General features: G+C 44.6%; 1 protein-coding gene across 1 annotated transcript in view; it reads right to left on the bottom strand.

The window, feature by feature from the left end:
- Window positions 1–25,513, bottom strand: part of LHX9 (LIM homeobox 9) — an 84,561-nt gene that overhangs the window by 23,097 nt on the left and 35,951 nt on the right. Inside the window, 1 exon segment of the mRNA XM_067467568.1 lies at window positions 18,992–19,377. Within this exon segment, the coding sequence (XP_067323669.1) occupies window positions 18,992–19,377 (386 nt within the window).

Raw genomic sequence — 25,513 nt, 5'->3', positions numbered from 1 at the left:
GAAGGAAGGAAAAAGTAAGGGAGGGAAGGGAGGAGGGAATGAAGGGAAGGATGGAAAGTAAAGAAGGACAGGAAGGAAGGAAAAAGGAAGGAAGGAAGGAAGAGGGAAAGGAAGGAGGGGGATAAAGAAAGGAGAGAGGGAAGGAAATTAAGGGGAAGGAAAAGAAGGAAGGGAAAGAAGGAGGAAAGGAAGGGAGGAAGGAAAGGAAGAAGAGAGAGGAAGGAAGGGAAGGAAGGAGTGAGGGACAGGAAGGAAGGAGGGGGGAAGGAAAGGAAGAGGAAGGAAGAAAAGGAAAGAAAGGGAGGAAAGAGGGGAAGGGAGTGAGGGAGAGAAGGAGTGGAGTGTGGCAGAGGCAGCTACTTCCCGGTCTGGATGTTAATAGGAGAGAGAGGGGAGGGGAGTTAAATGCTTTTTGTTTTCGTCGGGGGGTTTTTGAGTGGAGAACATACATTGGGTTGTTAGGGTTATCGTGTCCAAATTTGGTGCCAATTGCCCCAGTGGTTTTTGAGTTCTGTGAATACCACAAACAAACATTACATTTTTATTTATATAGATTAGTATTTCAATGGGAAGTGTGGGCCTGCTTTTGGCTGATGAGATAGGGTTGTTGTTGTTGTTGTTGTTGTTGTTGTTGTGTGTTTTCAAGTCATTTCAGACTTAGGTTGACCCTGAACAAGGGCCGGGTAAATGACCTTGGACGGCCGTATCCGGCCTGCGGGCCTTAGTTTGAGGACCCCTGCTCTTGAGTCTCCATGAACCAGCTTTGTACGCGATGCCAGTCTACTGTAGGTTCCAAATCAGTGAATTTGAGACTTTAGGTTCTGGTTCACACATTGCCAAAGTCCACACTTACTGAGGACAGACCAAGGACCTTATCACATTAGAATATAATCAATTTATATCAGTATGTATCCCATATTTTTAAAGGACTGGATGCATACTGTATTGAGACAGAATCCATACTCACACTGGATTATTACAGTTCTTATGATTTGAAAATACTGCGCTTTGACTCATCATACCCAGGAAGGCTGGCTCCTCCCAATCCATTCAAAACATGCCCTACATCACTCTGTGACCTTAATAATATTGTTGGTGATGGGATGCATACAGATTTTCTGATCACACACAAAAACAGGGCTTCGGCAATGGAAGAATCTGTAGTATTTCGAAAAACACGATTAGAATTCCATCTGCAAATAATCCGTTTCTGTGATGCTTTGCAGAAGGATTCTGACGGAATACTGATGGGATGGGACCAGTTTGAAATCACTCATGAACAGTCTCAGACCTTATCACATTAGGAGTATTTCCTAATGTGATAAGGTCCCAAGTATTGTACTGACCACCAGCAGAAAGTCTTTGGTGTCTACTGAGGTTTGATTCCAGGACCCCCTATGGATATCAAAAATCTATGGATGCTGAAGTCCCATAATATACACCATGGCATGATAAAATTGTGTCCCGTACATAAAATGTCAAAATCAAGTGTTGCTTTTTGGATTTATTTTTGGTAATATTTTCGGCTTGTGGATGGTTGAATCTGTGGATATCGAATTTGTAGATAAGGAATGATGAGTACACTTATGGATGGTTGTGGCAAAGTTGGCCAAAGCCAATGATACAAAAGTCAAGATGGTGATTGTTCCACCAACTTCAGTGATGGGAGGGTAAGGCCCCTTCTACACTGCCTTGTGAATATATAGATTACATATATGTACTAACACAGACTTACACACACACACACATATAGACTGGCACTGCAATGTGTTACAACATAAAGCAAATGGCATTGCCTTCAATGTGTGCTTCTCTATCCATTTTGCTCCACATCTAAGGGGCACAGGATGTACTGTACCGCATGGGAATAAACCCCATTGAACTCAGCAGATCTTCCTTGTGAATAGACACAGATGGAATTGCCAAGTGTATTCTCTTTAAGCTTCTCCCTGAGTAAGTATACATACAAATTGCACTAAGACAGAATGAAAAGCAGAAGCCAAAACCATTTTTAAAATCCAAATGCACAATCTACCTACTGTAGAGCAGGCTTTATGTGCATATAATAAATATGGACAAAGCAACCATCACTTTTAAACACTACAAAGGTTTGCCAGCTTCTGAATCAGACCCACCCAACCAGATGTCTCTCTACAACAAAAGTTCGATCTGTAGCAGTGAGTCAGTAATAATATTTATCTCGGTGCCCCCAAAAGCTTCCATTAAGGATCCCTGCTGATCAAACTATTGCAAAAGGCAAAAGAAGAGGCCACTGCAGTTGGCAACTCTAGATATGTGAAAATGTCCTCGAAACCAAAATCATTTCCTCCATATTATACATTATAACTGCATTATAACTGATGGCGGAAACAGAAGAACGGCCTGCCTCAGGGGAGCGTGCTCGCTCCATCCATGTTCAACATCTACACAAATGACCAGCCACGGCCAGAAGGGACAGAGAGTTTCAAATATGCTGATGATTGTGCCATTACCGCTCAAGCAGGGAGCTTTGAGATGGTTGAACAGAAGCTCTCCGAAGCTCTAGGTGCTCTAACTGCCTATTACAGGGAAAACCAACTGATCCCTAATCCATCTGAAACACAGACATGTGCCTTTCACCTTAAGAACAGACAAGCATCCCGAGCTCTGAGGATTACCTGGGAAGGAATCCCACTGGAGAATCGCAGCGCACCCTAATACCTGGGAGTCACTCTGGACCGTTCTCTGACCTACAAGAAGCACTGCCTGAACATCAAACAAAAAGTGGGTGCTAGAAACAATATCATACGAAAGCTGACTGGCACAACCTGGGGATCACAACCAGATACAGTGAAGACATCTGCCCTTGCGCTATGCTACTCTGCTGCTGAGTACGCATGCCCAGTGTGGAACACATCTCACCACACTAAAACAGTGGATGTGGCTCTTAATGAGACATGCCGCATTATCACAGGGTGTCTGCGCCCTACACCACTGGAGAAATTACACTGCTTAGCCGGTATTGCACCACCTGACATCCACCGGGAAGTTGCAGCCAATAGTGAAAGGACCAAGGCAGAGACATCTCCAGCTCATCCCTTGTTTGGGTATCAGCCAGCACGTCAACGACTCAAATCAAGAAATAGTTTTCTTAGATCTACAGAGACACTCGCTGGAACACCTCAGCAAGCAAGAGTTCAAAAGTGGCAGGCTCAAACCCAGCACCTCAATCCGTGGGTGATACCAGATGAGAGACTCCCCCCTGGGCACACAGAAGACTGGGCGACTTGGAAGGCACTGAACAGACTGCACTCTGGCATCATGAGATGCAGAGCCAATCTTAAGAAATGGGGCTACAAAGTTGAATCCACGGCATGCGAGTGTGGAGAAGAGCAAACCACTGACCACCTGCTGCAATGCAACCTGAGCCCTGCCACATGCACAATGGAGGACCTTCTTGCGGCAACACCAGAGGCACTCCAAGTGGCCAGATAATGGTCAAAGGACATTTAATCAGCTACCAAGTTTGCAAAATTTGTGTTGTTTTTTTTATCTGTTTGTTTGTTTTGTTCTGTTAGAAATGTAATACAATGTTCTGGTTGCGGATGACACGATAAATAAATAAAAAATAAATAAAATACTGCATTCCAAAACCTTGAGGAATGGGGAGAAAGAAATTCCTTATTTGCCAAGAAGCCACCTGAAAAATCACTAAATGCAGACCGAGGTCTAATAATTCATAATAGGGGCATTGTCAGGGGTGATATACCCAAAAGGTGAGCCAATTGGGGTTTGTGGGCTCTTTCCTATTTTCCCTACAAGTTCACCAACCCAACAGTGGAGAAGATAAATGCACATTTATTTATTTATTTCTTTATTTACTATATTTATATACTGCCCTTCTCAGCCCAGATCAAAGATGTTTTCCTTGTTTTAATATTCATTATCCTGCAAGATTCATGGTACTTTGAACCCATGCCTGGCCACTGGATGAAGGCAAGCAAATTGAAGTTGAATCCAGACAAGACAGAAGTCCTCCTGATCAGTCGCAAGGGCCGAACAGGGTATAGGGTCGCAACCTGTGCTGGATGGGGTCACACTCCCCTTGAAGGCACAGGTTCACAGCTTGGGAGTTCTCCTGGATTCATCACTGAGCCTGGAATCCCAGGTTGCAGCGGTGGCCAGGGAAGCATTCGCAAAATTAAAACTTGTGCGCCCGTACCTTGGGAAGTCAGACTTTGCCACAGTGGTCTATGCTCTCGTTACATCTAGGATAGACTACTGCAATTCACTCTATGTGGGGTTGCCTTTGAAGACTGCTCAGAAGCTTCAAATAGTCCAACGTGAAGCAGCCAGGTTAATAACTGGGGCGGCATACAGGGAGCATACAACTCCCATGTTACACCAGCTCCAGTGGCTGCCAGTTTGTTACCAGGCACAATTCAAAGTGCTGGCTTTGGCCTATAAAGCCCTAAACGGCCCCAGCCGAAATTACCTGTCCAAACACATCTCTCCCTATGACCTGATCTCACCAGGAAGGGAATTCCATAGCTGGGGAGCAATCACCGAGAAGGCCCTGTCTCTCGTCCCCCGCAATTGCGCCTGTGACAATGGTGGGACGAAAGCATGGCCTTCCTGGAGGATCTTAATCTCCGCTGTGGTTCATGCATTCAGACAGGTAATTGGGCCAGGGCCGTTTAGGGCTTTATAGGCATTTCAAAAAGGGAGCTAGATAATGCCATATATCCAAGGAAAATAAAAATGACCTGACCTTACAAAGTGAAAGGTAGCTCTCCTTGTTAACAGCTTGTTTTTTTTGTTGTACTGTGGGTTGTCTGCTGTATGTGTTCAGGGAGTGTACAACCTCTCTGTTGCGTCAGCTCCACTGGCTGCCAGCTTGCTACCGGGCACAATTCAAAGTGCTGGCTTTGGCCTATAAAGCCCTAAACGGTTCTGGCCCAACGTACATGTCCGAACGCATCTCCCCTTATGAACCATCTAGGACCTTAAAATCGTCTGGGGAGGCCCTGCTCTCATTACAGCCTTTGTCACAAGTACGTTTGGCGGAGACAAGAGACAGGCCCTTCTCGGCGATGGCCCCTTGGCTGTGGAATGCCCTCCCTATAGATATTAGATCGGCCACCTCCCTTTTGACATTCCGGAAAAAAGTCAAGATGTGCCTTTTTGAACAAGCGTTTGCAAATGCAAGGGAACTGACACAGGAAAATGGAACAACTAGACAATGAGTCCGGATAACGTTTTTAACAAGGAGACACTATGAATTTTGTATTTTATTGATTTGTTTAGTTTTTATTATATGTTATGTTTTTAATTGTATTTATGACATTGTAAGCATTGAATTTTGCCCTGTTATCCACCTTGAGTTGGCTATGGGCTGAGAAAGGCGGTATACAAATATAGAGTAAATAAATATATAAATGAGTATGAGTTGCATGTGTTTGTCAAATGTTTTGATATGGCAGATGGGCTAATCAATAAAACATACTGTACTCTCCTATATTTAATGGGGTTGTTTTAAGATGTAGAGAAATTGGTGCTCACCACCACTGTGTAGGAGAGAGAATCCACTGAGGGCCCTTCCAGACAGGCCCTATATCCCAGAATCTGATCCCAGGTTTTCTGCTTTGAACTGGATTATGTGAGTCCACACTACCAGATAATCTGGGATAAACAAAAAACCTGGGATATAGGGCCTGTCTGGAAGCGCCCTACACTGCCATATAATCCACGTTATCTGCTTTGAACTGGATTATACGAGTCTACACTGCTGGATAATCTGGGATAAGTGGATAATTTGGATTTTATATGACAGTGTAGAAGGGGCCAAATTCTTTCTTCCAGGCAAAAAGCATGTGGGTGGAGGCCGAGAGTCTTCATATTGCTTGAAAAGCCAGCCCAATCCAGTTCATTTCTATTCATGATCTGAGCAAAGAGGAGAGAGCTGTCTTGTTCTAATATATCATCTTTTACTTCACTGTCTGTCACATTGAAGGCGAAGGCAGCCAGTCAGATAACTCTTAAGTTAAAACAGAGAAGAACAACCAAGTCTCCTCTCTCCATAAAAGGGACTTCTCCCTTCAGATGCCACCAGAGGTCACTGCTACATTTGTTTGAAAAGTCTAATAGGTTGGGAATTACTTTTTATTTAATGCAAAAGCATTTTTTTTACTGGTAGAAAAATGTTGTGCAGCCTGTTTTAGCCACAGCTCAGGAAAGGAGAAAGTGGGGAGAATCCAGGGCAGCAGACACATACATTCAACTCAATGAGGTCCTTTAAAAAACCCAAGCCCAACCAACCCAAACCCAACCAATCATAGTGTTGGAAGAGATCTCATGGGCCATCCAGTCCAACCCCCTGCCAAGAAGCAGGAAAATTCATTCAAAGCACCCCCGACAGATGGCCATCCTGCCTTTGTTTAAAACCTTCCAAAGAAGGAGCCTCCACCACACTTCGGGACAGAGAGTTCCACTGCTGAACAGCTCTCACAGTCTAATGTTCAGGTGGAATCTCCTTCCTTGTAGCTTGAAGCCATTGTTCCGCAGCCTAGTCTCCAGGGCAGCAGAAAACAAGTTCACTCCCTCCTCCCTATGACTTCCTATCACATGGCTATCATGCATCCTCTCAGCCTTCTCTTCTGGAGGCTAAACATGCCCAGCTCTTTAAGCCACTCCTCATAGGGCTCGTTCTCCCGACCCTTGATCATTTTAGTCGCCCTCCTCTGGACACATTCCATCTTGTCAATACCATTTTCACTTCTGTTGAGTCTCATCGAATGCTCTCCCCTCATTTCAATCCCACCTTAATTCATCAAGTGATGCAATCCAATAGATTTTTTTTTTTTTTTGCATAAAATATCTGTCTTGGAATAAAAGGATTTGGGGCACCTTGCTAAATGAAAGCATTTTGTCCCTTGGATCTGAATAAATAGCTTGACATTGTGAACCTATTCGGAAAGATCCAAATTCAGTGAGAGATCATCCATGAGTAAACATAGGATTGTAGCCTGAAGGCTCAGAATCACTTACACAATGTATGGATAATAAGGTATTGTATACTCAAGTATAAGCCTAGTTTTTCAGCCCCTTTTTTAGGCTGAAAAAGCTGCCCTCGGCTTATACTCGAGTCAAAGTTATTTATTATTTTACTCTGTTATTACTATTATTTTTATTACATTTATTATTTTCCTCTATTAATGGTATTATTACATTTGCATTATTTTACTCTATTATTATTTTATTACATTTATTTTTCTCTATTTATTATTATTATTATTACATTTATTATTTTACTTTAATATGATTGTTAATACATTTATTTTTTCCTCTATTATTGGCATTATTACAATTGCATAATTTTACTCTATTATTATTTTATTACATTTATTTTTCTCTATTATTGTTATTATTACATTTATTATTTTACTTTAGTAGTATTGTTATTACATTTATTATTTTACTCTATTATTGGCATTATTACATTTGCATTATTTTACTCTATTATTACTTTATTACATTTATTTTTCTCTATTTATTATTATTACATTTCTTATTTTACTTTATTATTGTTGTTATTACAACGTTCGGCAGCAATGATCCAACGTTCGGCAGCAATGATCCAACGTTCGGCAGCAATGATACTAACGGGAGCGGAGCGCAGGGAGCATACAACTCCTCTGCTGCACCAGCTCCACTGGCTGCCGATCTGCTACCGGGCTCAATTCAAAGTGCTGGCGTTGGCCTTTAAAGCCCTAAACGGTTCTGGCCCAACTTACCTATCCGAACGTATCTCGGCCTATCAGCCCGCCAGGACCCTAAGATCTTCTGGGGAGGCCCTGCTCTCTATCCCGCCTGCTTCACAGGTGCGGCTGGCAGGTACGAGAGACAGGGCCTTTTCTGTGGTGGCCCCGCGGCTATGGAACGCCCTGCCCTTGGAGGTAAGATCAGCCCCTTCATTGATGATATTCCGAAGAAGATTGAAGACCTGGATGTTTAAGCAGGCATTTGGTTAACCCAATGCAACGAATGGTAACTGACTAAAGGACTGGCAACATGGATGACGAACTGGATCACGTTTTCAGTTAAGAGTCGAACTGGATTGGTATTGATGTATGAATTGTGTTTTTATGTTTTTTATGTTTTTTATGCTTTTAACTGTATACTGTTGATTGTTATATTATGTTGTAAACCGCGTTGAGTCGCCGGCTAGGCTGAGAAACGGCGGTATATAAATATAGCAAATAAATAAATAAATAAAATTTATTATTTTACTTTCTTTATTATTATTGGAAAGTGAGTTAAGGTACTGCAAGCAGGGGCGGCTCAACCCATTACGCAAAGTAAACATTTGCAGTACAGTTGATTTTGCCCAGGGGCGCTCTTGAGGCGCTCTTGGGGGAAAATAGACCTTGACATATGCGGGTTGTAGTTACTGGGATGTATAGTTTACCTACGATCAAAGAGCATTCTAAACTCCACCAATGATGGAATTGAACCAAATATGGCATACAGAACTCCCACAATGAACAGAAAATATATATCAGTGATTGGTTGGGGGCGGGGGGACGCCAAAATACTGTTTGCTTACTATTGAAAATTACCTAGGGCCGCCTCTGACTGCAAGTCCCATCATCCATAGTCTGTTCTCCCCCAAACCTCACCAGAATGTTGAGTTGGCCATGGGGGCTCTCTGTGTCAAGTTTGGTCTGTATTGGTAATTTTCTGACACAGCCTCGGGCCTTTTCCTCTCCTCTTGTCACCACAGAATCTTGGAATGTTCCTGGCTGGCCAATCAGAGACCATATGCAAATAGTACCACAGTGGCAGCCAATCAGAATGCTGCCACATACACCTCCCGTCCTTCCTCCGCATACAAACACTGACTTTTATTATATACATAGATAGATTACAGTTTTATGTAAACATTGACAAACATTTAACCTACGTTTTCCTCAATTAATGCAATTTTATTGGTATCTATATTTATTTTTGCATTACCAGTAGCTGCTGCATTTCCCACCCTCGACATATATTCGTGTTAATAAGTTTTCCCAATTTTTGGTGGTAAAATTAGGTGCCTCGGTTTATATTCGGATCGGCTTATACTCGAGTATATACAGTAAATAACCCACCTAAGTATATTGGCCCCAAATGCAAAAAAAAAGAGGGGATTTGTAAAACAACTCCGAGTAAACACATATGATGAAATACTGCTCTCCCCCATTCACAAGTGATACAAAGGCCAGGCGATGACCTGGGCATGAGTCCATTTGAACTGAATTCAGAATGAACACACATAGGGCGATGGCCTGAAAGGCAACCCATGTTTGTTTTCTTGGAACATGGAGTTCACCTCTAAGTAAACATATAAAGCATTGGGCTGCAAGGATGCCTTCTGGCTTCCAGTGTGCCTCCTGTCAGCAGAGATAATACAAAGCAGAAAGTGGAAGGAAAAACCATTTTGAAATCCAATGTTCATCCCAGCCACTTAATGCTTGCAAACTACAGATGCAGGAAATGCAAACTCTATGTGTGTGTGAAGCCATGTATGCTGAAATTGATCTGTGGGAACAAAAAGCATTTGCCTGGAAGTTTTTTCTTCGCCTTCTTCCTGACATATTAATTTCCAGTTGCAATTGCTCCCAGACTCCCAGTGCCAAAGCATTGCAATACAATAATGCCACATGGATAGCTGAACTCCATGTCCCCAATGTTGCTATCAGATTTTCTCACTAGCAAGAACGTCCCTTTCTACCCTGCCATATAATCCAGATTATCAAAGCAGATTATTTATTTACTGTATTTGTATACCGCCTTTCTCAGCCAATTGGCGACTCAGGGCGGTTTCCAACAAATCAGTATACATAAAACATAATATAGATAAAAAAACATTAAACAGTATAAGACATCACAAAAGCAATAAAAGCAACATCATCAGCGTTTCATTATTCTCAAGCATTGTCCAATTCCATTGTCGGGTCATTCGATTTCCTATATTCGCTACCCTGTATTTGTAAACGCTTGCTCGAATAGCCATGTTTTAACTCCCTCCGAAACATCAAGGAGGGAGGGAGCAGATCTGATCTCCCTAGGGAGGGCATTCCATAGCCGAGGGGCCACCACTGAGAAGGCCCTGTCTCTCGTCCCCACCAAACATGCTTGTGACGAAGGCTGGACCGAGAGCAGGGCCTCCCCAGATGATCTTAAAGTCCTCAGTGGTTCATAAGGGGAGATATGTTCGGACAGGTAAGTTGGGCCAGAACCGTTTAGGGCTTTATAGGCCAAAACCAGCACCTTGAATTGGGCCCGGTAGCAAACTGGCAGCCAGTGGAGCTGGTGTAACAAGGGGGTTGTATGCTCCCTGAGTGCCGCTCCTGTTAACCTGGCTGCCGTTCGTTGGACTAGTTGAAGCTTCCGGACCGTCTTCAAAGGCAACCTCATGTAGAGAGCGTTGCAGTAGTCTATACAGGATGTAACTAGAGCGTGGACTACCATGGCCAAGTCAGACTTCCCAAGGTATGGGCGCAGCTGGCGCACAAGTTTTAACTTGTAATCCACATTAACAGCCCTGAGTCCCTCTGGGGAGAAAGGGCAGGGGATAAATGAAGTATTATTAATATTAATATTAATATTTGATTTGATCTGGATTATATGAGTTCACGCTGCTATATAATCCAATTCAAAGCAGATAATCTAGATTTTAATTGGCAGTGTAGAAGGGGCCTCAGGACCCATCCAAACAGTACCTTTATTGCGGTATCTATTTACACAAATGACCAGCCACTGCCAGAAGTAACTACCTCCTGCTGAGAAAAATATATAATATCACAAAGGGCTACCACCTTACCCACCTCATAGGAAACCTGCTACAAAACAGGAGCTTTTCTGTTGAGTTCCAGGGCCAGAGAAGCAGATGGCGGAAACAGAAGAACGACCTGCCTCAGGGGAGCATGCTTGCACCATCCATGTTCAACATCTACCCAAATGACCAGCCACTGTCAGAAGGGACAGAGAGTTTCATCTATGCTGATGATCGTGCCATTACTGCTCAAGCAGGGAGCTTTGAGATGGTAGAACAGAAGCTCTCCAAAGCTCTAGGTGCCCTTACTGCCTATTACAGGGAAAATCAACTGATCCCTGATCCCTAATCCATCTAAAACACAGACATGTGCCTTTCACCTTAAGAACACACAAGCATCCCGAGCTCTGAGGATCACCTGGGAAGGAATCCCACTGGAGCATTGCAGCACACCCAAATACCTGGGAATCACCCTGGACCGTGCTCTGACCTACAAGAAGCACTGCCTGAACATCAAACAAAAATTGGGCACTAGAAACTATATCATACGAAAGTTGACTGGCACAACCTGGGGATCACAACCAGACACAGTGAAGACATCTGCCCTTACGCTATGCTACTCTGCTGCTGAGTATGCATGCCCAGTGTGGAACACATCTCACCACACTAAAACAGTAGATGTGACTCTTAATGAGACATACCGCATTATCACAGAGTGTCTGCGTCCTACACCACTGGAGAAACTACACTGTTTAGCCGGTATTGCACCACCTGATGTCCGCCGGGAAGTTGCAGCCAATAGTGAAAGGACCAAGGCAGTGACATCTCCAGCTCATCCCTTGTTTGGGTATCAGCCAGCATGTCAACTACTTAAATCAAGAAATAGTTTTCTTAGAGCTACAGAGACACTCGCTGGAACACCTCAGCAAACGAGAGTTCAAAAGTGGCAGGCTCAAACCCAGCACCTCAATCCGTGGATGATACCAGATGAGAGGCTCCCCCCTGGGCACACAGAAGACTGGGTGACTTGGAAGGCGCTGAACAGACTGTGCTCTGGCACCACGAGATGCAGAGCCAATCTTTAGAAATGGGGCTACAAAGTGGAATCCATGACATGCGAGTGTGGAGAAGAGCAAACCACTGACCACCTGCTACAATGCAACCTGAGCCTTGCCACATGCACAATGGAGGACCTCCTTGCGGCAACACCAGAGGCACTGGGAGAAGATTACAAACCTTTCGCCCAAGCTCATCTTTTCCACCTCATTGCCTGTTGCTAGGCCTTAGCCCACCTCACCCCCTTTCCACAAGTAGGCTGAGTTTTTAGAAAGCACTCTTCTGGGAGCTCTTCCTAGCCATCTTCTCATGTCTTAGGGACTAAGAAGTTAAAAACGTTGCTTACAAGTAAATCATAAAGCGGAAGTGGAAGTAGTGGGTGTTCAGGGGGTTTCCTTGGCCAGATTCAGAATGGGTTTGGTTTTTTATTTGTTTTGTTTTGTTTTGTTTTGTTTTGTTTTGTTTTGTTTTGTTTTGTTTTGGTTTGGTTTGGTTTGGTTTGGTTTGGTTTGGTTTGGTTTGGTTTGGTTTGGTTTTGTTTTGTTTTGTTTTAAAGCCAAGAGAGTGCTCCTGGATCTACACCCTATATCCCAGGATCTGATCCCTGATTCTCTGCTTATCCCACATTATCTGGCAGTGTAGACTCATACAATCCAGTTCAAAGCAGATAATCTGGGATCAGATCCTGGGATATAGGGCAGTGTGGATCCAGCCTAAAATCCCAATCTTGAACTGTTCTTACATCCTTTTCATGCAAAGTGTGATAGTCAAACTCAAGAGAAAATCTTGCATCCTTTTTACTTGGGAGTAATCACTATCGAGAATGGTATGATCAAGGGCCCTTCCACACAGTCATATAACCCAGAATATTAAGGCAGAAAATCCCACAATATCTGCTTTGAACTGGGCTATCTGAGTCCACACTGCCATATCAATAGGAGTATAGTGTCTAGATCCAGGGAAGTCATGCTACCCATGTATTCTGCCTTAGTTAAGACCACATCTGGAATACTGTGTACAATTCTGGGCACCACAATTGAAGGGAGATGTTGACAAGCTGGAATGTGTCCAGAGGAAGGCGACTAAAATAATCAAGGATCTGGAGAACAAGCCCTATGAGGAGTGGCTTAAAGAGCTGGGCATGTTTAGCCTGAAGAAGAGAAGGCTGAGAGGAGACATGATAGCTAGTATGTAAAAGGAAGTCATAGGGAGGAGGGAGCAGCCTTGTTTTCTGCTGTCCTGGAGACTAGGACACGGAACAAGAGAAGGAAGGATGGAAGGAAAAAGTGAAAGAAGAAAAGAGGTAGAGAAGGAAGAAAGGAAAGAGGGAGGGAAGGAAAGAGAAAGAGGATGGAAGAAAAAAGTGAAGGAAGAAAAGAGGCAGAGAAGGAAGGAAGGAAGGAAGGAAGGAAGGAAGGAAGGAAGGAAGGAAGGAGAGAAAGGGGAAGGAAAGGAAAGGAAAAAGAGGAAAAGGCAGGAAAGAGGTAGAGAAGGAAGAAAGGAGAGAAAGAGAGAGGGAAGAAAAGAAGGAAAGAGAAGGAATGATGGAGGGAAAAAGTGAAGGAAGGAAGAAAAGAGACAGAGAAGGAAGGAGAGAAAAGGGAAGGAAAAGAAAAAGAGGGGAAGGCAGGAAAGAGGTAGAGAAGGAAGAAAGGAGAGAAAGAGGGGGGGAAGAGAAGGAAAGAGAGGACAGAAGGAAGGAAAAGTGAAGGAAGGAAGAAAAGAGGTAGAGAAGGAAGGAAGGAGAGAAAAGGAAGGAAAAGAAAAAGAGGGGAAGGCAAGAAAGAGATAGAGAAGGAAGAAAGGAGAGAAAGAGAGAGGGAAGGAAGGAGGGAAAGAAAAGGAAGGAGGGAAGGAAAAATTGAAGGAAGGAAAAAAGAGGTAAAGAAGGAAGGAGAGAAAAAAGAAGGAAAAGAAAAAGAGGGGAGGGCAGGAAAGAGGTAGAGAAGGAGGAAAGGAGAGAAAGAGGAAGGGAAGGGAAGAAGGAAAGGAAGATGGAAGTAAAAGGTGAAGGAAGGACGAAAAGAGGTAGAGAAGGAGGAAAGGAAATAAAGGGAGGGAGGGAGGGAAGGAAGGAAGGAAGGAAGGAAGGAAGGAAGGAAGGAAGGAAAGAGAAGGATGGAAGGAAAAAGTGAAGGAAGGAAAGTGGCAGAGAAGGAAGAGAGAAAGGGGGAGGGAAGGAAAGAAGGAAAGAGAAGGAAGGATGAAAGGAAAAAGTGAAGGAAGGAAGGAGAGGTAGAGATGGAAGAAAAAGGAGAAAGGGGGAGGGAAGAAAAGAAAGAAGGAACGGGAAGGAAGGGAAGAGGTAGAGAAAGAAAGGAGAGAAAGAGGGAGGGAAAGAAGGAAAGAGAGAAGGAAGCAAAGAGCGAAGGAAGGACAGAGATAGAGAAGGAAGAAAGGAGAGAAAGAGGAAGGGAAGGGAAGAAGGAAGGAAAAAGAAGGATGGAAGAAAAAGTGAAGAAAGGAAGAAAAGAGGTAGAGAAGGAAATAAGGGGAGAAAGGGGGGAAAGAAAAAAGGGGGAAGGCAGGAAAAAGGTAGAGAAGGAAGAAAGGAGAGAAAGAAGGAGGGGAAGAAAGAAGAGAAGGAAAGATGGAAGGAAGGAAAAGGTGAAGGAAAAAAGGAGAGAAAAAGGAAGGAAAAGAAAAAGGGGGGAAGGCAGGAAAGCGGTAGAGAAGGAAGAAAGGGGAGAAAGAGGGAGGGAGGGAAAGAAGGGAAGAGAGAAGAAAGCATGGAAGCAAAGAGCAAAGGAAGGAAAGAGGTAGAGAAGGAAGAATGGAGAGAAAGAGGGAGGGAAGGAAAGAAAGAGAGAAGGAAGCAAAAAGCGAAGGAAGGAAAGAGGGAGAGAAGGAAGAAAGGAGAGAAAGAGGAAGGGAAAGAGAGAAGGAAGCAAAAAGCGAAGGAAGAAGAAAGATAGAGAAGGAAGAAAGGACAGAAAGAGGAAGGGAAAGAAAGAAGGAAAGAGAGAAGGAAGCAAAGAGCGAAGGAAGGAAAGAGGTAGAGAAGGAAGAAAGGATAGAAAGAGGGAAGGAAAAAGAAGGATGGAAGAAAAAAGTGAAGGAAAAAAAGAGGTAGAGAAGGAAGGAAGGAAGGAAGGAAGGAAGGAAGGAAGGAAGGAAGGAAGGAGAGAAAAGGGAAGAAAAAGAAAAAGAGGGGAAGGCAGGAAAGAGGTAGAGAAAGAAGAAAGGGGAAGGAAGAAAAGGGGGAGAGAAAGAGGGAGGGAAAGTTGGCCACAACAATTCGCGGAGGGTACAGCTAGTAATAAATAAATGGTGTGCCCCTCAAGCGGTGCCCAGGCCCTCCCCTCCCTCGCCCCTCCTCCTCCTCCTCGCCCCAGGCGGCTCCGCAGCCGGAGATGCCAATGCCAACTCCAATTAACGGGGAACAATTACAGCGCGGCGTCCGCTGGCCTTGCCGAGGAGGGGAGCGGGCCCCTCGCTGTGCAAAGCGGGGCCTTTCGGACATGGCCGTGCCCTCAATCCCAAAGAGAATGGCATCCGGATTCTTTCGGAGGCAGGAGTGGAAGGGGGGGGGGGGCTCTAGCTGATTCTTCACCATTCCTCGACCCAGTCCCTGGCTCTCAGGGTTCAGCTGCCTTCGCGCACTCTAGGACCGTGGTAGGCTTCAAGGCAAAGCGTGCGGATCTGTTCCACTCTTGTTACAACCACGCACCGATTTCACGCCGCAAGACCTCCCTTTAAGGGGCAATTTCACGGCTAAATTGCAGGTCAGGCATCGGGACGGACTGCTATTTTTGTCCCCGACTGGCTCGCCAATGTGTTTGGAGACCGCATTGGATGGTCAGTGTGTACACTCATAATATAATGCAGTGGGCTGTTGTGTTGTTTCCGTTGCCCTGTTCTAGCAGCATTTTCTCCTGACCCTTCACCTGCATCTGGGGGCCTTTCCACACCCACAATATCAAGGCAGATAATCCACAATATCCACTTTGAACTGAGTTATCTCAGGCCCCTTCCACACAGCTGTATAAAATCCATATTCAACTGGATTATTTATAGTGTGGACTCAGGGTACCACATTATCTGAGTGTGGACTCAAGGTCCTTCCTCACAGACAAAATATTAAGGTAGGAAATCCCACATTATCTGAGTGTGGACTCAAGGTCCTTCCACACAAAATATCAAGGTAGGAAATCCCACATTATCTGAGTGTGGACTCAAGGTCCTTCCACACAGACAAAATATCAAGGGAGAAAATCCCACATTATTTGAGTGTGGATTCAGGGTCCTTCCACACACCCAAAATATCAAGGCAGAAAATCCCACATTATCTGAGTGTGGACTCAAGGTCCTTCGACACTGACAAAATATCAAGGGAGAAAATCCCACATTATTTGAGTGTGGACTCAAGGTCCTTCCACACAGACAAAATATCAAGGCAGAAAATCCCACATTATTTGAGTGTGGATTCAGGGTCCTTCCACACACCCAAAATATCAAGGCAGAAAATCCCACATTATCTGAGTGTGGACTCAAGGTCCTTCCACACAGACAAAATATCAAGGGAGAAAATCCCACATTATTTGAGTGTGGATTCAGGGTCCTTCCACACACCCAAAATATCAAGGCAGAAAATCCCACATTATCTGAGTGTGGACTCAAGGTCCTTCCACACAGACAAAATATCAAGGGAGAAAATCCCACATTATTTGAGTGTGGATTCAGGGTCCTTCCACACACCCAAAATATCAAGGCAGAAAATCCCACATTATCTGAGTGTGGACTCAAGGTCCTTCCACACTGACAAAATATCAAGGGAGAAAATCCCACATTATCTGAGTGTGGACTCAAGGTCCTTCCACACTGACAAAATATCAAGGCAGAAAATCCCACATTATCTGAGTGTGGACTCAAGGCCCTTCCACACAGCCCTATATCCCAAAATATCTGAGGGTGGACTCAGGGCCCTTCCACACAGCCCTATATCCCAAAATATCAAGGCAGAAATCCCACATCATCTGAGTGTGGACTCAAGGTTCTTCCATACAGCCCTATATCCCAAAATATTAAGGCAAAAAATCCCACATTATCTGAGTGTGGACTCAAGGTCCTTCCACACAGCCAAAATATTAAGGCAGAAAATCCCACATTATCTGAGTATGGACTCATGGCCCTTCCACACAGCTCTATATCCCAAAATATCTGAGTGTAGACTCAGGGCCCTTCCACACAGCCCTATATTCCAAAATATTAAGGCAGAAAATCCCACATTATCTGAGTGTGGACTCAGGGTCCTTCCACACAGACAAAATATCGAGGCAGAAAATCCCACATTATCTAAGTATGGATTCAGGGCCCTTCCACACAGCCCTATATCCCAAAATATCTGAGTATAGTCAGGGCCCTTCCACACAGCCCTATATCCCAAAATATTAAGGCAGAAAATCCCACATTATCTGAGTGTGGACTCAGGCCCTTCCACACAGCCCTATATCCCAGGATATCAAGGCAGAAAATCCCACAATATCTGCTTTGAACTGAGCTGAGTCCACACTCAAATAACGTGGGATATTCCACCTTGATATCCTGAGATACAGGGCTGTATGGAAGGGCCCCCAGAAGATCAAGGCAGGAAATCCCACAATATCTACTTTGAACTAAGTTATCTAAGTCCACACTGCCATATGTTCCAGTTCAAAGCAGATGTAGGATTTTATTAAGCTGTGTAGAAGGGGCCTTAGCTGTGGGTTTACGTTTTTAAAGTAAGTACATTTTCTTAATCAACAAAAATAATATAGAAACATGACATTTAAGTAAGACTCCACCTAGAAGTAAACAAACACATTTGAAAATAAAGTTTCCTAAAGAAATACAAAAAGTGTGTTGTTATCCTTCCCTCTCAATTTTTTGACTTTTGTATTGCCTAATTTCAGAAAACATAGGACAAGAGCAAGGATGCAGTCCTAAAGAGACGCAGGAGGATGGAGCTGGGCCTGCCAGATGTTGATGAGCACCAATGCCTGTCAGCCTGATCACTGAAAGGAAGGAAGAGCAGCTCCCCACATCTGGATGACTTGCCCATCCCATACAGTCTGAAAATCCACTCCTCCAACTACCAGACAGAAGGAATGCTATGAGCTGCAGCCCAACAACCCTGGAGGAAAGGCAGACTTCTGAGCAAATATTATTGTTATGAATTATAATTAACTGGATTTCTACCCCATCTTTCTACCCTGCCATAGGGACTCGGGACAGCTTACAAATAAACATATCTAATAAACATTTAAAATAAGACAGATCCATTAAAAAACATTTCTGGGTGGATATAAAAGTTAGAAATACCAAAAAAATGCCATTAAAATCACATTCACCCCAGCAGAATGAGCCTCATCCTCCCCCAACTTCCTTGTGAAACGGTAAGCAGAGATGGGCCCTCCTAATCTCTATTGGGAAAGAGTTCCAAAATCTAGGAGCAGCCACCAAAAAGGCCATTTCCCAAGCCACGGTTCCCACTGGCCATTTCCCAAGCCACGGCTCCCACTGGCCATTTCCCAAGCCAAGGCTCCCACTGGCCATTTCCCAAGCCAAGGCCCCCGCTAGACATTTCCCAAGCCAAGACTCCAACTGGCCATTTTCCAAGCCAAGGATCCCGCTGGCCATTTCCCAAGCCAAGGCTCCCTCTGGCCATTTCCCAAGCCAAGGCTGCCACTGGCCATTTCCCAAGCCACACTGGCCTTTTCCCAAGCCACACTAGCCATTTCCAAAGCCAAGGCTCCCACTGGCCTATTCCCAAGCCAAGGCTCCTGTTGGCCTTTTCTCAAGCCAAGGCTCCCACTGGCCTTTTCCCAAGCCAAGGCTCCCACTGGCCATTTCCCAAGCCAAGGCTCCCGCTGGCCTTTTCCCAAGCCAAGGCACCCACTGGCCTTTTTCCCAAGCCAAGGCTCCCACTGGCCATTTCCCAAGCCAAGGCTCCCACCAGCCATTTCCCAAGCCAAGGCTCCTGTTGGCCTTTTCTCAAGCCAAGGCTCCCACTGGCCTTTTCCCAAGCCAAGGCTCCCACTGGCCATTTCCCAAGCCAAGGCTCCTACTGGCCTTTTCCCAAGCCTAAGCTCCCACCGGCCTTTGCCCAAGCCAAGGCTCCCACTGGCCATTTCCCAAGCCCAGGTGCCTCTCTCTTCTCACCTGAGTTGTAAGCCACCAGGTCGACTCCGAGGGCGGGGCTCTTCCGCTTCCTGGGCCGTCCCTTCTGGACGGTGCCGGCGCCGTTGAAGTAGGGCAGGGCCAGCCCCCCGGGCCCCCCTTTGGCGGCCAGCTCGGTGTAGCTCATGGGTGGGGCTGGGAAGGCGGCCTCGGGGCCCGTCTGCTGCTGCTGGAGGAGGCTCTCGAAGTGGGCCCGGCAGTAGACCACGCTGTCCTTCATGCCGAAGTGGTCGCCCGTGGTCAGTGTCTTGTGGCAGGTGGTGCAGGTGAAGCAGCTCAGGTGGTAGACCGAGTCCCGCGCCCGCATCACCATCTCCGAGGCCGAGATGCCCAGGTGGCAGCGGGCACAGCGCTGCACGGAGAACCTTCTGGGGGCAAAGCGGGAGGAACTATCAAAACCGCTCCGAAAAACTCTTCCCCGTCTACACTGAATGCTGAAGACATGCACTGTGAACTACAAAGGGCTCTGGCTACAGACAGAATAAAAGAATCCCACACTTTATTTGACTGTGGAGCAGAACAGACAACTCCGCATCTGTATGCTTGTCCACTCTGCCCTGCCTCATGCACAGAGGAAGAATTGTTGGAGGCTACAGATAATGCCATTGCTGTTGCCCGTTTTTGGCTAAACGATATTTAGCCGCCTGTGCTCCATCTATTTTTATCGGTTTTATACTACCGTATATACTTGAGTATAAGCCGACCCGAATATAAGCTGAGACACCTAATTTTATCACACACAAAACTGGGAAAACATATTGACTCAAGTATAAGCGAGGGTGGGAAATGCAGCCACTACTAGTACATTTCAAAATAAAAATACCAATAAAATTACATTAATGGAGGCATCAGGAGGTGAAATGTTTTTGAATATTTACCTAAAACTGTAATTTGAGATAAGACTGCCCAACTCTGATTAAATCATTATTCTAACCTTCTTCAATGTAAATTTACTTACATATCCTTCCAACAATAGAGTAAAATAATAAATGTACTAATAATATCCCTGAATATCAAGGCAGAAAATGCCACAATATCTACTTTGAACTGGAATATCTGAGTCCACACTCAGATAATGTGGCATTTTCTGCCTTGATATTCTGGGATATATGGTCGTGTGGAAGGGCCCCCAGACAGGCCCTATGTCCCAGGTTCTGATCTCAGCTTTTCTGCTTGAAACTGATTATATGAGTCCACATTGCCAGATAATCCAGGGTAAACAGATAATCCAGGGTAAACAGAAAACCTGGGATCAGATCCTGGGATATAGGGGCTGTCTAGAAAGGCTCATAGTTTGTGACCACAGAAAAAAGGGGCCCTTCCACACAGCCCTATATCCCAGAATATCAAGACAGAAAATCCGACAAATATCTACTTTGAACTGGGATAACTGAGTCCACACTCAGATAATGTGGAATTCTCTGCCTTCGTATTCTGGGATATATGGTCATGCGGAAGGGCCCCCAGACAGGCCCTATGTCCCAGGTTCTGATCTCAACTTTTCTGCTTTAAACTGGATTATATGAGTCCACATTGCCAGATAATCAAGGATAAACAGAAAACCTGGGATCAGATCCTGAGATGAGATATAGAGCCTGTCTGGAAAGGCACATAGTTCGTGGCCACAGAAACGAAGGGCCCTTCCTTCCACACAGTCATATAACCCAGAATATCAAGGCAGATAATCCACAAGATCTGCTTTGAACTGAGTTATTTGAGTCCACACTGCCATATAATCCAGTTTATTGTGGATTTTATACAGCTGTGTGGAAGGGGCCGAAGTTTCTGGAGTGTTCAAAGTAAGCACTACACAATTAAATAGAAAATAATGCTTTCAAACCAGAAACAGAACATTTTTGTCAAATTTTGTGAACTGCATTATATATAAATCAACACTGCCATACAATGCAGATTACTACAGTTCAACTGACTATATAAGGCAGTTTCAAGAAGTGTAGATGGGGCCTGGGAGAAAAACCTGATTCTTAAGCCCCCTTCCACACAGCTGTGTAAAATCCACATTGAACTGGATTATATGACAGTGTGACTCTGATCATCCCATTCAAAGCAGGTATTGTGGATCATCTGCCTTGATATTCTGGGTTAGGTGGCTGTGTGGACGGGCCCTAAGACCAAGATTGGGAAGACACATATAGCCATCATTTCGGAAGGAAAACAAAAGTGGTTTTGAAGCTTCTCCAATACTTGCTTGGGAGGAAGTTCTAGGAAACTCAGGGCCCTTCCACACAGCCCTATATCCCAGAATATTGAGGCAGAAAAGCCCACAATGGGACCTTCCACACAGCCCTATATCCGAGAATATTGAGGCAGAAAAGCCCACAATGGGACCTTCCATACAGCCCTATATCCCAGAATATTGAGGCAGAAAAGCCCACAATGGGACCTTCCACACAGCCCTATATCCCAGAATATTGAGGCAGAAAAGCCCACAATGGGACCTTCCATACAGCCCTATATCCCAGAATATTGAGGCAGAAAATCCCACAATGGGACCTTCCACACAGCCCTATATCCCAGAATATTGAGGCAGAAAAGCCCACAATGGGACCTTCCACACAGCCATATATACCAGAATATCAAGGCAGAAAATCCCACAATGGGACCTTCCACATAGCCCTATATCTCAGAATATATAGACAGAAAATCCCACAATATTTGCTTTGAACTGAGTTAACTGAAGGCCTTCCACACAGCCCTATATCCCAGAATATTGAGGCAGAAAATCCTAAATTAGCTGAGTGTGGACTCAGATATCCCAGTTCAAAGTGAATATTGTGGGATTTTTTGCCTTGATATTCTGGGATATAGGGCTGTGTGTGGAAGGGACCCCTGGATCTGATCCCAGATTGTTTATCCCAGATTATCTGGCAGTGGAGACTCATATAATCCAACTCAAAGCAGATAATTCTGGGACCAGATTCTGGGATATAGGGCAGTGTAACTGCTGCCAGGGAGGCTAAAAATGTCAAAGAGGCTGCAGCCCAGAATACACTTACCTGGTAAACAAACTCCAATGAAAACAATGAAACAACATTGCTGGTTATGGGTTTCTAGGGCAGCATTCAGCTCCTCTCCTCAACCTTTCACAACAGACACACTTTTGTGTATCATAGATCTCCTTCCCTTCTAACAAGGAGAGCCACCAGCCAAATATCCTCCCACCTCCTCCTTTTTATTAAAATTTCAATTAAATTTAATAGGATCTTTAATCCATGGCATGGGTTAGGTTTTAGAGGGGTCAGCACTGAGTTTGAACAACTTTGGAGAGGGGAAGAGAAGCATTTCCTCCTCTGAGAAAAGGAGAAAGGTGGCTCTTTTAAGGTGGCTGTCACTACAGGTATAGTATTTTTTCCTTTGGAAGACCACACACTTATTTCAGTACCACCAAGAATGCTCTTTGATTGTAGGTGAACTATAAATCCCAGGAACTACAAATCCCAAAATGTCAAGTTCTATTTCCCTTAAACTCCATCTGTGTTCATATTTGGGCATATGGAATATTTGTGCCCAGTTTGGTCCAGATCCATCATTGTTTGAGTCCACAGTGCTCTCTGGATATAGGTGAACTACAACTCCCAAACTCAAGGTCAATGCCCACCAAACCCTTCTAGTGTTTTCTGTTGGTCATGGGAGTCCTGTATGCCACGTGTGGTTGAATTCCATCATTGGTGGAGTTCAGAATGCTCTTTGATTGTAGGTGAACTATAAATCCCAGCAACTACAACTCCCAAATGTCAAGGTCTATTTCCCTTAAACTCCAACTGTGTTCATATTTGAACATATGGAATATCTGTGCCCAGTTTGGTCCAGATCCATCATTATTTGAGTCCACAGTGCTCTCTGGATATAGGTGAACTACAACTCCCAAACTCAAGGTCAATGCCCACCAAACCCTTCTAGTGTTTTCTGTTGGTCATGGGAGTCCTGTATGCCACGTGTGGTTGAATTCCATCATTGGTGGAGTTCAGAATGCTCTTTGATTGTAGGTGAACTATAAATCCCAGCAACTACAACTCCCAAATGACAAAATTAGAATTTTTTGAGTGAAGGACATACATTGGGTTGTTAGGTGTATGCTGTCTAAATTTGGTGTCCATTGGCCCACTGGTTTTTGAGTTATGCTAATCCCACAAACGAACAGTACATTTTTATTTATATAGATGATGATGATGATGATGATGATGATGATGATGATAATGATGATCAGAGGCAGCCCTAGGTAATTTTCAACGGTAAACAAACAGTATTTTGGCACACACACACACACACCCCAACCAATCACTGATATATTTTCTGTTCGTCATGGGAGTTCTGTGTGCCCTATTTGGTTCAATTCCATCATTGGTGGAGTTCAGAATGCTCTTTGATTGTAGGTGAACTATACATCCCAGTAACTACAACTCGCATATGTCAAGGTCTAGTTTCCCCCAAGAGTGCCTCAAGAGCACCCCTGGACAAAATCGACTATACTGCAAAGGCTTACTTTGCAGTAATGGTTGAGCTGCCCCTGATGATTATGATGATGATGATGATGATGATGATGACTATTATTATTATTATTATTATTATTATTATTATTATTATTATTTTGAACCCCAGCAAAGATACAATTGGGCCAAACTTCCCACACAGAACCCCCATGACCAACAGAAAATACTGTTGCCTTTGGTAACCCATCTGACACCCCCTCATGACCCCCCCCCCAGGGGTCTTGACCCCCAGATTGAGAAACACTGTAATAGAGGATAACATGGGAATCACTAGACTGGGCCACAGCAACTCATGGCAGGGGGTGGCTAGTTTTAGATATATGTGTATGGGGAGAGGGGCTCTTAGGCCCTTTCTAGGTTGCCATAGAATCCAGATTATCACAGCAAATCATCCACATGCTTTGAACCGGATCAAATGAGTCCACACTGCCATATAATCCGGTTCAAAGCGGATAATCCGGATTTTATATGGCAGAGTTGAAGGGGGCCTTAGAATGGAAGAAATGCAGTGTCTTGTGAACTAGTTTGCCAACTTAGAGAAAGATGGGTGAGTTTTTACCATTCCAAACAGAAGGTCTTTGGCAAAGATTGCATTGTCTGCCTTATGATCCTTTCCTTGTTGGTTTAGAAATGGGGATTTAACACGAGATCTGGACTTCTGGCCACTTCTCAGCCAGATCCCACACTTTCGAGCAGACTTTCGGAGGATCCGCTCCACGTTTCCAAGGAAACGGTGTGCTTAATCCGCTTGGAAAGGTCGGGAGGGACTCTGGCCCCAATCCGGATGGGCCTCTTGGGGGGGAGAACAAAACCAGGGCTTGTTTGGGGGCGTTTAAGCTCGCAAAAGGGAAGGAAAAGGGGGTGAATGGAGAGATACTCTGCTGCAGAGAGGCATCAATGGTTCAATGCTATGGGATCCTGAAAGCTAATGCACTATAGGCTCGGTGTTGAGCTGTATGGAAAACACTGAGGCTGTGCCCCATGCAACTGTCTTCCTTCAAAACCTAACACTTCAATCTTCTATATAAATAAAAAATGTAATGTTCGTTTGTGGGATTAGCATAACTCCAAAACCACTCGAAGAATTGACACCAAATCTGGACACTATACCCCTAACCAGGCCCGTAGCCAGGATTTCGTTTCGGGGGGGGGCTAAAAAATTTTCAGGGGGGGGGTTTCGGGGGGGCTGAGTTTTGGGGGGGGGGGGCTGAGTCTGAGTGAAAGAGGGTCTAGCCTAGCAAACCTTTTGTATCATTACCCCAATACCCCCATACATATGGGATATATTGAGAATGGTGATCAAATCATGATATTAATAAACATAACAGTTTAAATAATGCACCAGTAAGGCCTTTTCGCGAACCACCATGAGAATTTCGGGGGGGGCTGAAGCCCCCCGAGCCCCCCCCCCCCCTGGCTACATGCCTGCCCCTAACAAACCAATTATTCATAACCTCCCCCCCAAAAAGTAGCAGAAAGGACTTAAAAACCCCATAAAGCTAAATGAAGATACAGAAAAAAGGGAGAGGAAAGGAAGGAAGGAAGAAGGAAGGGGAGAAAGAAAGAAAGAGAGAGCGAGAGAAGGAGGGAGAGAAGGAAGGAAAGGGAGAAGGAAGCATGGAAGCAAAGAGTGAAGGAAGGAAGAAAAGAGGTAGAGAAGGAAGAAAGGTAGAAAGAAAGAAAGAAGAAAGAAGAAGAGAAAGAGGGGGGACAAGAAAGAAGAAAAGAGAGAAAGAAGCATTGAAGGAAGGAAAGAGGTAGAGAAGGAATAAAGATAGAAAGAAGAGAAAGAGGGAGGGCAAGAAACAAGAAAAGAGAGAAGGAAGCATGGAAGCAAAGAGCAAAGGAAGGAAGGAGAGAAAGAGTAGGAAAGGAAAGAGGAAAAGTAGGAAAGAGGTAGAGAAGGAAGGAAGGAGAGAAAGAAAGAAAGAAAGAAAGGGAGGGAGGAAAGGAAGGAAGGAAGGAGGAGAGAGGTAGAGAAGGAAAAAGTAGA

This window comes from Anolis sagrei, chromosome 4 (genome assembly GCF_037176765.1).
Source record: "Anolis sagrei isolate rAnoSag1 chromosome 4, rAnoSag1.mat, whole genome shotgun sequence".
Taxonomy (NCBI): Eukaryota; Metazoa; Chordata; class Lepidosauria; order Squamata; family Dactyloidae; genus Anolis; species Anolis sagrei.
The sequence above is the reverse complement of the archived record's forward strand: the minus strand, read 5'-3'. Positions and strand labels throughout refer to the sequence as shown.